The sequence below is a fragment of the Lonchura striata genome, chromosome 1A, assembly GCF_050655825.1.
Source record: "Lonchura striata isolate lonStrDom1 chromosome 1A, ASM5065582v1, whole genome shotgun sequence".
Lineage (NCBI taxonomy): Eukaryota > Metazoa > Chordata > Aves > Passeriformes > Estrildidae > Lonchura > Lonchura striata.
The window spans coordinates 37,682,624-37,698,087 of record NC_140741.1 but is presented as its reverse complement, the minus strand read 5'-3'; the positions used below and the strand labels follow the sequence as shown (position 1 = coordinate 37,698,087).

Below are 15,464 nucleotides of genomic sequence, written 5' to 3'. Positions count from 1 at the left end.
TGTCTCTTCCCTGCAGTGCATTTTGACTGCCAGGTCTCTGGCTTTTCAGCAGAGCCTGTTCCCTGAAGCTCTCTGCTGCAGTCTGATAAAGATTTTAGATACAATGGTGTTGCAAATTCAAGTACATCTCTGTAGCAGAGGAAACCTTTGCTGACCTGGGAAATGAACCCAGTCTGCTGTGTGGCTTGCTGCCACATAGCAATACAGCAGTGTTTAATTTAGGCTCTTCAGTATTTGCTGGAAAGGGCTCTGTATTGCACTGCTGTAATGGCACTAGACAGTCTCTTGCATAGTACTTTCATTAGCCTGTTACTTCTCAGGCAAGACCTTTGCTGTTCATTTGGTCCTGTGAAGACACCCTGGGTTTTGATAAGAACAATCTATGGATACTTGGTTTAGCTCCCTGTGAAAGCAAAATCAGGGATTTGAAAAGTCTGGGATAGCCAAGTCCATAAAAGAACAGTGAAGATAGGCTCCAAGGCATGCAAGGAGGCTCATAATGTGAGGATTTTTTTGGGTAGGATGAGTGATAGTGACTGATGAGGATCTCTGGATCCCAAATGGGTGGAAATTTTCTCTCAGGAAACTCTCAGTCTCCCCATTCCTCAAGTGTTAACTATTTCCTTGTTCCTTCACTATTTCTCGTAGAAGGAGACTGTCTGGATTAGAAGTGAGGGATAGGAGCATGGAGAGGAAGAGGCTTGTGTAAGGTTTAGGTCATGGCTGTGTAAAAAGTAACTGCATGCCACAAGGGAGAGCTAATCTTTAGTACTGCAGAAATACAACTGAATACTCTGTAGAGGGCACAGATTTGAAATTTGACAACCCAGCTCCCTCTGGCAGGGTCTGAAGCTTTTAAATAGAAACTATGCTGGAACTCCTGGAAGCTGTTCCCTAGGAGAAGGGTCTGGAGGTGGGGGATGCATTGGGAGGCTAACTGCACTCTCCTGTCAGCGCTTCCTAATCAGTTATGCAAGTTATAGAAAGGCAGCTGGAGAGTTATGGAATGGAAGTGGAAGGAGAAATGGTTTCTCTGACTGTAGGAGAAAGCAGTGAGACTTCAAAAGGGCAGAAGCCTTCTTAAGGTCTTGCTGGTATCTTGAAGACAGTAAACTCTATTCAATAAATAAATAAAGAAGCAAAAGAACAAAACAGAATGTGTGAAAGATGCTTGTTGAGCTCTCTGTCAGCAGTGGGAATTCAGAGCCTGCACCAAATCCATTTTTGTGTACATTTAAGCACCTTTAAATCAAGATAATTTTTTTCAAGCTTCATTCAAAAATGACTTCAACCATCATTGAAATGAAAAAGGATGGTTTGTATTTCCCACAAGAACTGTACTGTCTTTGAAAAAATAGCTTATACATACACTCTGTTGGTGTCTAGAGGCTATTTTATCCAAAGGCTGGATTCTGCCTGTTTGGAGAACAGTATGTCAGTTCTGTTAGTTCCAACATGATGGTCTGGTATGTAGGAGTACAGAGGTGACCCAAGGCTGTATTTGCTCATGACTACAACATCTGCTGCAGTAGGAACATCCCAGGTAGTGGGAACTCTGATTCTGCAGACACATAAAGGTGGCTGAGGGTCAGTAGTGACTTGAGCAAGTTGCTGTGTGGGGGAAGCCTGTCTTGCTGTGTACTCTTTTCCATATTCTACTGGGCCAAGTCCATTCCAAGACCCTGTTGCCCACAGGCTGCTCAGGAGAACGAGTGCCAGAAGGTGGGTTTGGGGAGTGCAGGCTCACATGGCTGTGTTCGGGGAACACATGGCAGCTGAAGGCTAGGTAGCAGTGCATGCCACTGAAGGGGATCATAAAACAGCTCTGTAGAGCTTCTAAAGGCATGGTTTAGTGAAATTTTGATGGCGAGAAACAAAAATATGTTTTGTTGCTGCAGAAGCAATAAAATGATGCCACAATATTGTCAGAAGTCTGGATCTGTCTGATTGTAAAAGAAAATTAAAACAGGTGAAGTTTTAATGTTCACCCAGAGCTAAAATGCTGCATCTTAAGAGGATTAAAAGTTTTGTTCATTGCCAACAGCATATTAATTAATGTGTCACTTGGAAGAAAAAAGCATGAGTGTGATTAAGATAATATTTTCTCTGAGGTCAGTGGTGCCTTAAATCAAGGACATTCAGAAACTCTCAATTGTTTCACAATAAAGGTAAATAACCAATTCAAACAGTTGTCTGATTATTTTCTAGAAACAATAGAAAGTACTGTAATTAAAAAAAAATATATGTATATATATATATATATATATATATATATATATATATATATATATAAACCATTATTTGGTTCTGAACTATTACATATCCCATTTACTGTGCAATACCCCAAAGTACATTATGGAAAAGTCCTTAGTTCGGAAAATCAAAGGTTCTTATGATCTTTGTTTATCTTCAGAAACTTCAGAACTCCCTGACACAATCTCTTTCATTTGGCTTGATGACATGGAAATATTTAGTCATGCCATGACCGTGTGGGTTTTTTCCCTTCGACTGCCATTGAAATGGTTACTGCTGTACTATTAAGTCTGCAAAGTGTTGTGTTACTATTGCAATTTATATATTTTTAAAATATGCTGAAAGAGGAAAGCAAAGACACTTCTTATGGCTTACAGCTATTATTAAATATTAATAACAGCTGTTATTTAATATTAATATGTTATTGTATTAAAATCTATTTATTATGCACTCTTAAAACTAGTTCAGTCTAAATATTATTTCAGTCTTAATTTGGCAAAAGTTGAGAATTGTTGGTTAAATTTTTCACTATAGAATGTTCCTCACAGAGATGTATATTTTTGCTTCAGCAACTCTGCATTAGGAGAAGGCACAATGTTGTGCTTTTAGATCAAGGCTTCCTGCGCCTTTATTATATATATATATATAATACAGAGTACCTATTATATATTTTTTATTATTGTTGTTGTGGTTATTGTATAAACTTGCTGACTTTATTATATGTTCTTTTGCCTCAATTTTAGTGATGGACAGAATACTTTTCTGACATGAATAGTCTTGGGCAATTATAAAAGCCTAAAAATACTCAGCTCTTAAGGCTGAGTTTCAGTTTGAGATTAATTCCAAAGAAGTGCAGAAAACTTGATATTCAGATTTTAGGAACAAGGAAAACAAAAAGAAAGATATATATCCATCTTCTTTAAGTACCATTATTGAAATAAATTATGCACATTCTTCTATCCTTGTTTTCATCCACGAACACAACAATGTGCATAATTTATTTCAGTATGGGATCCAAGGGATCTCTGGTTGAGACAGAGGGATATTTTGATGGAGAGATCGAAAGGAATGGTGAATTCTGGGCCAGGAATGGGTGCAGTCTTTGAGATGAACTTGGATATACATATTGGATTCCCAGTGGGGCCCAGTGGTAGAGCAAGAGGCAGCAGGCAGATGCTCAAACACAAAAAAATTTGTTTGAACATGAGAAAGCATTTCTTTGCTCTGAGGGTGTTCAAACCCCAGAGAGGTTGCCCAGTCTCCATCCTTGGAGACATTCAAAACCCAGGTGGATGTGACTATGCATAATACACCCCAGCTAGTCCTGGTGGGCCAGGGACTTGGACACCCTTGCAATCTGTGCTCCTGGAGGGCAATTTTGAAGAGGCTCAACACAGGATATGGAGTGAGGCAGATGAGAGGGGAGATTTTTCTCTGGGCTGCATGTTGGGAAAGGCTGGGTGCTCTCCAGCAGGAGGGATAGATGCTGAGAGCTCTGGATTAGCAAGGATGGTAAGCACGAAGGGCAGGTCTGGGTAGAGGGCTGGGATTTAAGCTTGTCTGTGGCCAGCTGTAGGTACATAGTTTATGGTAACTGGGAGTGGGGCTGTGGCCCAGCCTCATCCCCAGTGGTCACAGCTGTGAGAAGCAGGTGAGCAGCACTGACAGCAATGAGCCATGGAGTGCCCAGGTGCACTGACCAACCACCAAAGGGAACAGAGGGCACACAGGGGCGCTGCATGAACAATGAGGGCTATAAATGTTGGGCTAAAGAACAAGGGCAGATGCCTGCAGCTTTCTGAAGTAATAGGAAGTTACTCTGTATGGACAGACACCTGAAGCCTTCTGATGTGGGTTGGTGTTATTCTGTTTGTGTTGAAGCTTTCTGAATTTGTACGGCAATGCTCTGTGTATTGTGGCTGTCTCCACTGTGGCACGTGCTGCAACAGCCAGGTAGGTAGAACAAGTAGCCACCTTGCTATAACCCATTTCATCCAACTTGGATTTTAGCTTGGATAAAGTTCCATGAATGTGACAGTATTGCTTTGTTTGAACTATTCTCAGAGGATCACTTCACTGTGTTTTTTGCAAGGCAGCTGTCTACACTATCAGTTACCTGTCCCTGTAGATTTTTGCTTGATCTGGTTTTGCTTTGTGTTTACTGATGAAAGCATAGTAGTCTTCATTATAAACTAGTGAAGCACTCTGGTTTAAATTTTAATAGCAGTCAAAGCCACGAAAAATTGAAAGGATTTTAAAGAAAAGAGTGCTTTAACTGCAGCTTGCTAGCCAAAAACTACCCCTTTAGAAAGCTCCTGCCCTGGAGACATCTGGCTCTGTAATAGTACATGTAATTCTGGTGTGCTTTGCAGCAGAGCTGAACTGTGACTGGCTATTGTAGTAAGACATTCCAGTTCCTTTCTGGCTTCCACAGTGAACATGCAGTGTTGTGTCTGCCCACTGCCTGAGCCAGGGTGAGCCCTTGCCAAAAGACACGTAAGGGACGTTTCAGCAAGGAGGCTTTTAAAATACTTAATGTTATGTCACAGGAAAATAAAAGTTTTTGGTATTTCTTTGAGAGATGGTTATTTAAGTAACTGCATTTAAATTGATGCTAGTTCAAGATAGTAAATGACAGTGAAAAGTCTGCAAAGGATTATTTTCCTGGTGAAATGCAGGTTCACATATGTGTTGCTTTCAGTTCTATCTGTAGTGGAGGGATAAAGTAGAACCAAGTGAACAATTTTTTTTCATAGACTGTATTGTATAAAAAAATTGTTCTGATAAGAAGCAGTTATTTCATACCAAAAAAACTCCAGTGTTACAGGGGAGTCTTAATTCTCTCTGCACAGACATGAGGAAGATAATTGGAATAAGATACATAGTAAACACATGATTAAAGTACCGTGGTTGAAAAGACTACTGAGGTTTTTTTTGTGGGACCTGACTCTGCATGCCAGGGGAGTCTGTCTGTGTCTGGATGGACACTTGATAATACATAGCCTTTTCTTATTCAAGTAACTAACCCTTCGCTTTTGCCTATCTGTAGGGTGTTGTATCAATTTCAGCCAAACGCATCGTTACCGACAAAAGTAATGAAGCCTGTAAGTTTTGTTTGTGCCAGTTTATAGAGATGAGAAGGTGCCATATTGGAGTGCATTCATCCAGTGTACAGTTTCTAGTGATGTTTGGTGGGAGGTAAATGCACAATAATCTGTATTTTATTTTGAAATACATTTTCTTGAGAATTTTTTTTAGAAGATTTTCACAAGATGTGAGTCTCATGCTGCTTGACTGAAATTTAAGGGACCCACAAGCCTCTGCCCTTGGGGTGCCCACAGGGGCAGCCTTAAGCCACTGAATACAGGAGGCAAGTCAGTCTTCGTGCTTGAGGTTGTGCCTTGGCCAATCACCAAACCATCTTCTGTGAAGGATAAGTGGTATCAAACAGTACTTGCTATAGTGTAAACAGAGCCAGAAGCTCAAGTGGATAAATAACACTGACAACAAGCAATGCTAAGCACAGCTGCTGGCCATCTAAAGGCGGATGGGTTTCAGAAGCATCAACGACTGATGTTTGGAGGCAATCTTCCTGCCCTGCAGGCTGAGCAGAGCCACATGCTCCTGCTTTGCTGCAAGGTGAAGCTCTTCAGCCTGGTTTGATAACTGATTAGGTGGTATTAAGTAAAAAAAATCAGGTATTAGGAAGGGTCACAAACATTTCTACTTGAAGAAAGGAATGTGTGTCCATGCTTAAATTTCTTAAGAGGTAGCATGTCTCAGATGGCAGGGAAGACTTACTCTGGTGAAGTGATGCTTGCTGATTTTATCAACTTTTTGTATCTACAAACCGTGCTCAGCATGATCTTCCTGCCTGGGCTGATGAAGCTGATAAACCCAAGGCTCTCTCTGTAGTGCCACCTGGTACTGGACACAAGCCCTTGAACCTTCTGTGGCATTAAAGGAAGAGAAGTGTCACAGTGCTTTGAAGTATCAGGAGATCGCTGGTGTAATGGACATCTCTGCAGCTGCAGGGGGCAAAAGGGTGCCTCTCTGAGCTGAACAGCTGCTCTTTAGATGACCTGATCCTTCTGGGACCTCTTTGGGGGGAGCACCCACAGAAGAGACCTCAGTTTAAAGCACGTTTGAAGTGCAGGGATCTACATCATCTTTCTTGAATTGTGGGGTCCCTGACAATAGCATAGCCATCTCCTTTTCCAGTGGTTCCCCTAAAACTCCTAGATGCACAGGAGGCACTTCTGTGTAGCTGTCTGCACCTGAGCTGCTCAGACCTTAATCTGTGTGTGTTCTCTCTGTAGTCAGTTGACAACTGCTGAACAAAGAAAAATCTAATTTAGAAAGTCAGTGCTCTTTTACAGTGCTGACCAGGACTTTCTTGGGATGAGTGTTGTGGAGACTGGGAGGTGTAACCTCCATGTCTCCTCTCTCCTGTTATGCTGTGAAGTACAGTAGTTCTGAGGGTTCCACCACTCCAGGGGAGAGGCCCTAAAGGGTGATACCAGCACTCTGGCAGAGTGGTCTGCTCAGGGAGAGGCCTGCTATTGGTACCAAAGTTCTGAGAAACTTGAATGTTGTAATGTCTGATCATGTAGTTGTCATTAAATTGCCAGTGCTACTTAGCATCTTGCCTGTCTTGAGTTTTGATTCTCTGTGGAGTCACTGACCATCTCCAGGCAGAAGGAATAAGCTGTGATTACTGATGCTGCATTCTGCTTTGGAGCACTGTGATGTGCTGTGAGACGAACCCTGTGAACCAGTTAGTGCTATGAGCTCCTAGTGGAGGTCTGCTCTTTGTCCTAAGAGTTTCCACATTGAGTTAGACTCGAGAGTCTGTGCATTTTTCCTTTGTGCCTGGCGCCAGGTGAGGAGGTTGCTGGTACACTTCATTGTAATGAGGAGGGCAGATGCCACCACTCTTTTCAATCCTATTTGCCTTTAACTGTCTACATAAGGTTTCTGTTAATATGATTTAAAAGCCTAATGCTTTCTCTGGTGCTTTGTTCAGGAGAGCTTTTCCAGGGTGTCTGTTGAGTTTAAGAGCCTTCTTCTCCTAAAAGCCAGTGATACAATGCTTGAGTGCATTGCTGGGGCTTCCTCTTCACCATACATTTGTTCCTCAAGCTAGCACTAATTCACATAAGTCTTTTTTATAACTTGCAGAATGTTGCTTTTCCAGGAGTGGTTTTATTCTTCTGATGTTGAGTGTTCAACAAATGAGGGTGCTGTGCCCAGGCTTTGTGGCTGGGGCCAGCAGTCGGAGCCTGATGGATGGATGTCAGTGCTACTGCAACCTAACACCAATCCCAGTGCAGGATCAGGAGGGCCTCTTGCTCTGGTTGTTTCTCTGACTCACAGAAGCAATTATTTGTTGAGATAAGCAATGATAATCAAGTTATCCAAGCATTTACTAGTTGTGTGGTTAGGTTAAGCTTTTTTGATTCTGAGAAAATAATTTTAGATCTCCAGTCAAGCTAGTGCTGCATGGAAGTAGAATGGACGCCCTGGAGTGAGGAGCTGGGACACCACTGAAATGCTGCAACTTGGGAAAACTGAAATCCTGAATGTGCAGTGTAACTAGTTAAACAGCTTCCAGTGGACTTGGTTTCCCCACTGACTCTGCAATTTTGTTATATTTATGGTTGCACTATCAACTCATTCATATTATGCACAGGAGTATCCAGATAGGAAAATAGAAATAAAAATCACAGTTGAATTTTTTCTCATGGCTATATTATGGATTCCTTTATATCTGCTATGGAATATGCTTAACACAGCACTCACCCATCCAGCAGGGATGTGATTACCTAGTTTTGTGAGTATTCCTGTGTAGGCTTAGAAGTTCTTAATTTTTCCTGTATTTGTTATGAAATCATGGCTATTTGTAATGTCAGCTTGAATGTTCACACTGTGTTTACTCAGGCTGAGAAGTAATATAAATTTGATATTCCTCTCTCAATAATCAAACATTTTGCTAATCATGAAGATTTGACATTATATCAGACATTATTAATGCAGATTTTAATGCAGTGTTGGCAATACTTGCTACTCCTCTGACTCATTTTTATACATATAAATTGGATATCTGTGTTTATGTGGAACACACATGTCCCCTCTGATTCCAGTTTGCAAGTGGTTTATTATGTGTTGACCTTAATCCTGATTTTTGATCCCTCAGTCACATAAAAATATGACAGTTTGTTTATAATAATTTTTAAAATTTGTTATCTACCTCTGTTCACTCTGGAATTAGAAACTTTCATGTCTATCTCATGTGTGGGCCTGTGGCACAGATCTTTGGAAAGGACCTGAAATTAGGATTTAAAAAATTAAAATAAAAACAACAAACAAACAAACACCCCACACAATAAACAAAAGACCAACAACAACAAACACCCAAAATATTTCAAGTATTTCCCTCAGTGTAGAAAAGAAACTCCTTTGTTTTATTCTAGTATTTTATTCTTTTAGAAAGCTAGCTAAATAGCTGGTGATTTAAATTAATTTAATAAATAACACTGAAGATTTGCTTCTTTTGTTCCCAGGTTCTCTTTGGATCATACTGAAAGGTAGTGTGTTCTGCTGGAGCATTTTTCCGATACAGTAGTGGCCCCATTTCATCACACAGTTGCATCCATTTGGAACAAAAATCTGCTCACAGGATTTAACAAGTCATTACAAATGCTCTGAGGAGCCACGGGGTTTGATGTTATTGAAAAATAACATATTTCATTTGGGTTTGATATGTCATTTGCACACTGGGAGTAGACTGTCTCACTGTATTGGTAACTGTCTTAGGTATTTGTGGGTAAACAGTTCTGTATTTAAAAGGAAGCCGACTGAACTCAAAACTAAACCAACCAAACTGAAACAAAAAAGAGGTGAATCACCATCCTAATCTTTTGACAATATTATACAAAAGGTGAGCTGTACTCTGCACTTACAAAATATTTTTTGCCTTTTTTACAAGTCTCTCACTGAATGATACAAGAAGCTTGTTGAAATTTGAGGATTCATTCCGTATCCTCTGCTGTAGGTAATGGGAACACTATTCTGATGTGTTACTGCCTGATACTAGTGCCAGATATGCAAAGAAATCTAGCTAGGCACCTACCCATGATCCACAATCTCAGTTGTACTCTAGAATTAGGTGCTTAAGCTGGGCTAATAGATTTTCTTTTTTCTTTCTTACATGCTTATATGAATATTCTTATATTCTTTACATACAGTTTTCTGTGTGTAATACTCTATTTTGTAACTCCTGGAACTTAAGTCCATTAGATGTGCCTCAGATGGCTGGGTGGCCTGGGAGAGACAAAACATAAAGAACTTCCTCTTTTAATGGCTGAGCATATGCTGGGAGCTGCCTCTTCCTGTCCCTGGTGACTGGCTTGCAGTAATCATGTGCAGAGCTGTGGTGACGCTAAGATACTCACTAAAAGAGATGTTGAAATTGCAGTAATGTAATAATTGATTGTTATGGTTCATATATAGCTCTTTTTTGAAAATAAATATGTCATTTGAACTTCATCTCCCAGGTAAGGACCAATGCAGACATATTTTTCGGTGGCAAAAAGTTCTTCCGTTTGTCTTGTTATATGTGTGTGTATGCATGTATATGTTTACTCAAAAAGCTTCATTTTTCTAGGCATTGATTGCCTAAGAATTGTGAAGAAAAATAATTTTTACATGAAATGGGGTTGTATAAATGCAATATGGATGGCACAGAAATATTTTTAAAATCGGCACAATAACAAATAATAATAAAACCAGGAAAACATCCTCGTGGTCTGCAGATCAGTCTGCTATAAAATCCTTTGTCTATGTTGAACTGGACAAAGATTTTAATTTCTCTTCTGCTAGCAGTCTCCTTCATTTCTGTGCCAACATAATAAGGGAACGGTATGTTGCAAAGTGAGAATGCGGGTGGAAAACATCAAACAAAATGTGATATGACCAGGCTATGAGGAGAACACTGAGGACTTCAGACAGCTCAGATGTTCAAAGATAATTTCCTCTGTTTGGGTAGCCACTGTCTTTGTCTCCCTGTCTTGGCTGTGTGCTGTGGTCCTCTGTTAGCCTTCCTTACTCCCTGAGCTGCTCCTGGTTGTCCAGCGCAGCTCCATATGGAAACTTGCTGGTATTGGCACAAATGTAGCACTTGAGACATTTCATTCCAGTGGAACATACCTTCCTTGGCTCTGAAGGCTCTGTAGTCCAGCCTGGCAGACCCCAGTGGATCTGTGCCCTGCTGCCAGCTTTCCTGCTGGGAAGGGTTTCTCAGGGCTGTCCTCATCCCAGCTGGCCATGGTCCCTCTCTCTGTTGCCACGGCTCCAAAGATGCCATTTCTGGGACACTGGCTTTATTTAGTGATGGAGGTATTGGAAGCATCTCTGTATTGGGGATCTGATAGTGCAGCATCAGTGCAGGATATTACTTTTGGTTGCTTAGGGGGTTGTTTCTACCATAAATACAGGCCCCTGAGAGATGAGAAGCTGCAGTTGTTGCAGCATGCTGGATTACATTGGTGTAATCATGATGTCAGCTTTTTCACCGAAGATGCTTGTTAAAGATAATTAGAGTCAGCAAAATTGGGCAAAGCATAAAGCCAAAGAGCTGCAGTTCTGTAAAATGTGCTGCTGTTTGATTTCATTTTTTTCTGGAGCATAAAAAAAACACCTTGTATTTTGTTGGTACCATGTTAATCAGTAATTGGTGTGGCAACTGTTGGCAGAACTGACAATACCTACAGAAGCTGGAGACTGTCACAGTGTGGGTTGTTGGGGTCTCACCATTTTTAGGAGGGAGCTAACTAATACTACAACAAGCAAAATAAATTCATTTTGGAGGTTGCTGAATGGTGTGGACTCATTGCAGAGTCGCTCAGAGGTTTCCAATAGCACATTAAATGGACACTTTTTCAATGTCTTAAATCAGTTTTCAGGCATTAAAAAACTTACAGAATAGGGGACTTGGTAAAGAAAGGCAAGTTTAATTTAAAATTCTTACCTACCTTTGAGGCTTACTGAGAGTATCCTGTACATCCCCTCTAGAGGCTTGAAGGTGTGGGACATGTTCCTTTGCCCTGGGGAGGACACAGGTGAGAATTCCTTGTCAAAGTGAGCTGCTCAGGGCAGTAGGACAGGAGAACCTTACAGGTGGGATGGATGTACTTCCTGCTTCCAGAGTGTCTCCTGTGAAAAAGGAGGTTAAATGCAAAATGTTTTTCTAGTGACAAGAGAGGATAATGATTTATGCTTTAAAGGATCAGCATAAGGCACGTGTACAAAGCTGTCTCTGTTGGTAACTTGGATTTCCTGCTTGCACTGTTTTTATAGAACGAAGTTACTCTAAAGCAGAAATGTACATCTATGTAAAAAAATTAACGTTCCATTATCCAATTTCATTATTAAAACTCAAACTGTGCTTTAGGGCTTAGACACATGTGTCCTTACAAAACAAAGTAAAATATGAGTATTATTTTTCTGCAGTTAAAAAGTAAGGAATAAAGAATGTCTTCTCCAAGAGTAGCAGTATTGAGAAGTACATCTCTTTCTCTGGAAAATGTGAATGTAAAGAAGACAGCTTTGCATAGCATATGTTGTTACTGATTTAAATATTTCATGCTAGTTTGTGGTGGAATGTATGGAAGTACATTGTAAATTAATCTAATACTTGAACAATGTCTTGTGCACATTGTAAGCAAATTACAGTGGTGCTGGCTGCAGATTTCCTTTGACATTTTATGTACACTAATTACATTATCTTCGCTGCTGCAAGAGAGAAAAAACATTTGTTGATCTTTTGCAGTATAAACCAATAACAATGTTCAGCATTGGAAACAAATCCCTAATTCTGCTAACAAGCTGAAAGGTTATGGTCTTAAAAGAGCAGTAGGTCAGAAACAGATTTTAACACTTTCGCAAAGTCATTTGACAAAATATTTTAGTTAAATATGAAAGAATTTTAGAGAAAATCCTTCAGTGGCCTGTAGTAGGTCACCTTTCCCACCAGTAATGTACTGACCTGCCAAGGCTAAGACTAATGAAATAGATTATTATGAAATCCTTCCAGAGATACTGCATTAGTTGTTTAGGCTTTCCAACTACCCATATGCGTCAGGGTACTGAGAACTTGGCAGAGAGCCTGGGCTCTGTGACACCTTCAAGGATGTCATTGGAAAAGCCCTGAGGTTTTGTCTATTCCTTGGAAACAATGCCGTGGGAAGGTCAGATCTGCTCATCAGAGCATAACCTATTCTTCAGCCATTGCATGAGTGCACTTGGGATTTTGTTCCAGAGACCTATATTCAAAGATGCTTGGAGTCTTACAGATATGTAATAGACTCATTTCTTTTGTAAACTTGCCTCAGTTGCTGGAAAGTCCTGCCAAAACATACTTTGTTTGATGCATTGAAGCTTCTTATCAACCTGTTTTGACTGAAGGAGGTGTTAACTGCTCCAAATAGTCAAAATTACCAATTCAATTCTATGAACAGCAAACCTACAGTCCTTGTAAGAGAATTTGTGCTACTGTCATGGTCCAAACCAATTTGGATGTGGCTTCTTGGTGCTGTGCATCCATGCATGTGATTTCAAATAATAATGACAATTGAACAGCTATTAATTCAGGTGCTTAAGTACATATTTGAGGACATCTGGTTAATTTAAGGCATCTCTGGGTTTGAGTTTGATTATGATTTGAGTATGATTATGAGCACTGTCTTGTCTGCTGATGGAGACTAAAATCTGCCTGTTAGAAAGTGTGTCATGAGATGTCTCGCCACAAGATATGGCCTCTCTCCTGACTTTCTTCCAGCAATGAAACACACGTAAATGTTACCATGAGCTTGGTGGCCCTAACTATTCTTATGGTGTGCACAGAACACAAAGCTGACTGTTCAATGTGTGGAATGGAAAGCAAGGAAACAGCTGAAGGGCATTTTGTGCCAGCAGATGTTAACCAGGAGAGTAGCTTTGTGTGCCTCTTGTAGGTGGCCTCCACTGCTGTGGGAAGCACAGGCTGTCCTGTGTCCTTCAGGCTGCAGTGATCCCAGCCAACACCTCCCTGGTTCCCTAATGATTCCCAGCCAACACCTCCCTGGTTCCTTAATGATTCCAGCATTCTGAGCTCCTCAGGTGGCAGGTGCTGCCAGCCTTCAGTAGGACTTGTTTTTGTGGCTTGCTGATTGTGGTACTATTGGGTGTTCTGCAAGCTGCACAAACCCCCCTGGCATGCAGGGCAGCAGGAGTGTTTGGGAATGGTTAACCCACAAGAATTGAGAAATGGGAGGAGGAATGGTTGCTTGCCTGTAAGTGCTTCCCGTAATTGACCTGCATCTATCTCCTTTCTCCTCATTCACCAGAAGTACTTTCCACTGTCTGACATCTTGGGAACTGCATGTACATGTTCAATGAGACTTTGCAGAAATGTTCTTGGTTTTGCCCCCTCAGGACAGCCATTCTGTGGATGGCTCCCAAGGTCTGGTAGCTTCCTGTTTGGCTCTTACCAGCACAAGACAGTTAATTCCTTTTGTCTGTGAGAGGACCGAAGGAGTGAGCTTAGGGCTTTGTGTCTATGTTTGAACATTTTTCAATTGCTAAATGTCAGGAAAAAAATAAGCTTAGTACACTAAATAATGCACTTGCAAATGCACACAAGATCTAGTTGGTTTTGAAGAATAAAGAAAAATTAAGGGCAGTATTTCTTTGGTTGCTAGGATGCCTTTTTATCATTGAATTCAGTGTGCTCTGGGTTTTTATTTTTATTTAGATGTGTGACTCATTTATTGTGATTAGAGCATTGCTACAGTATATTGACAATAAATTTAAGTAAAAGAGACAATTGGCTAACACTTTGATGGGAGAATTAGGTCTGGAGTGTAGACTGGCCCAGGAGTTTAGTATTTCTTTGAGGGAAAAATAATGGAGAGTTTGTGATAGAAATTTGGGGTTATTCTTTACTGAAAATGCTGTAAGTGGCATTTACTAGGATATTTGTCCCTGAAATTTACTCTTTTTGCATAGAGACACTTTGCATCTTGTGCAGCTGAGAAGAGGAGCACGAATTCAAGGGAGATATTTTCCTGCTAGCATTGCCATCCGGGGTGGGAGCGTTAGCATCACCGAGGGAAATAGATGTCTGGCTCTTTGTCCTCTGCTGTTTGTGACAAAGGAATTCCCATCTGAGTCGCCGGGCTGTGTCCGAGCCCCCTGCGAGCCTCTGGGTTAGCAGCAGTCGGTCTTTGCAGTGTCCTGACGTCATCCCGTGTGTGCCTGAGCTCCGCTATTGTCTTAGGCGAGCCGGGCTGGGGATTGCAGTATCTGCTGCTGATGCCTCTTTCTGCCTGCCGCTATCGCAGAGGGGACAACGGCCTGCCCTTATCGCTCGGATTTAAAACAGAGCCTCCTGATTTTTGCTTCCTGTAGAAGGACCTTCACTGCGGTTGCAAGGAAAAGCTGTCTGCGGTGTTGAGCGGAGGAGAGAGGAGAATCTGGCAGCTTGGATAGCCTGGACTGCATTGTCTGGCTTCGTGACCCCTGCTGTGTAGCAGTCTCATCCCCTCTCTCATACGCTCCCTCTGTCTTCCACTCTTTTTTCTTCTTTCCTTTTTAAAATAGCAGCATCTGGGGTGAGCCATGTTTGGCACTGAATCGTCATGTAAGTAAATGCATCCCATTTACATCCTTTTTCTGTTGAGAACAGGGCTTGTTTTTTCCTTGCTGTACCCGCCTCGCTTGCATTCTCTTTGCCTTAGGTCGCTGGCTAAAAGCTGCGGTCTTTGCCTGTTTATGAAGGGATGAAAGATGCTGGAGGGGAAGCATCTACCTCCTAACTGTGGGTGCATCCTCGATGCAAGGCAGTGTAGGGCTGTCAGCACTGCTGAATTCAGGCCACTGGACGACTGGGGGGAAAAGGCAGTTTTGCTTGAATGTGGCAGTTGATAAGATTGCATCTGTCAGTGATCAGGAGCTGCAGACACTCTAATGAATGCACTACTCAGATGGTACATTTGGGGACTGAGAATGCTGCAGTATTAGATGGGCGAGAGCTGGGGGAAAGTGATTTAACCAGCAAGACAAGACTGCTATCTCATGTCTATCTCATCTACTTAGTTTCTGTTTCTGGGAGAAAAAAGGCTTCTCTGCAATTCCCCCCCCCCCCCCCCACCTCCCCTCACTCCTATGACTGC

At 41.4% G+C, this 15,464-nt stretch overlaps 1 protein-coding gene across 12 annotated transcripts in view; it reads left to right on the top strand.

The window, feature by feature from the left end:
* ST7 (suppression of tumorigenicity 7) overlaps nt 1-15,464 on the top strand; it is a 133,443-nt gene that overhangs the window by 24,382 nt on the left and 93,597 nt on the right. For 2 of the 12 annotated variants that reach the window (XM_021553503.4, XM_085568315.1), the window contains exon 1: nt 4,213-14,932. The exons of the other annotated variants lie outside the window; for them this stretch is intronic. In XM_021553503.4, coding sequence (XP_021409178.1) covers nt 14,911-14,932 — 22 coding nt within the window. In that variant the 5' untranslated portion in view covers nt 4,213-14,910. Of the gene's footprint in view, nt 1-4,212; nt 14,933-15,464 lie in introns of those variants that run through there. 12 annotated transcript variants of the gene reach the window in all.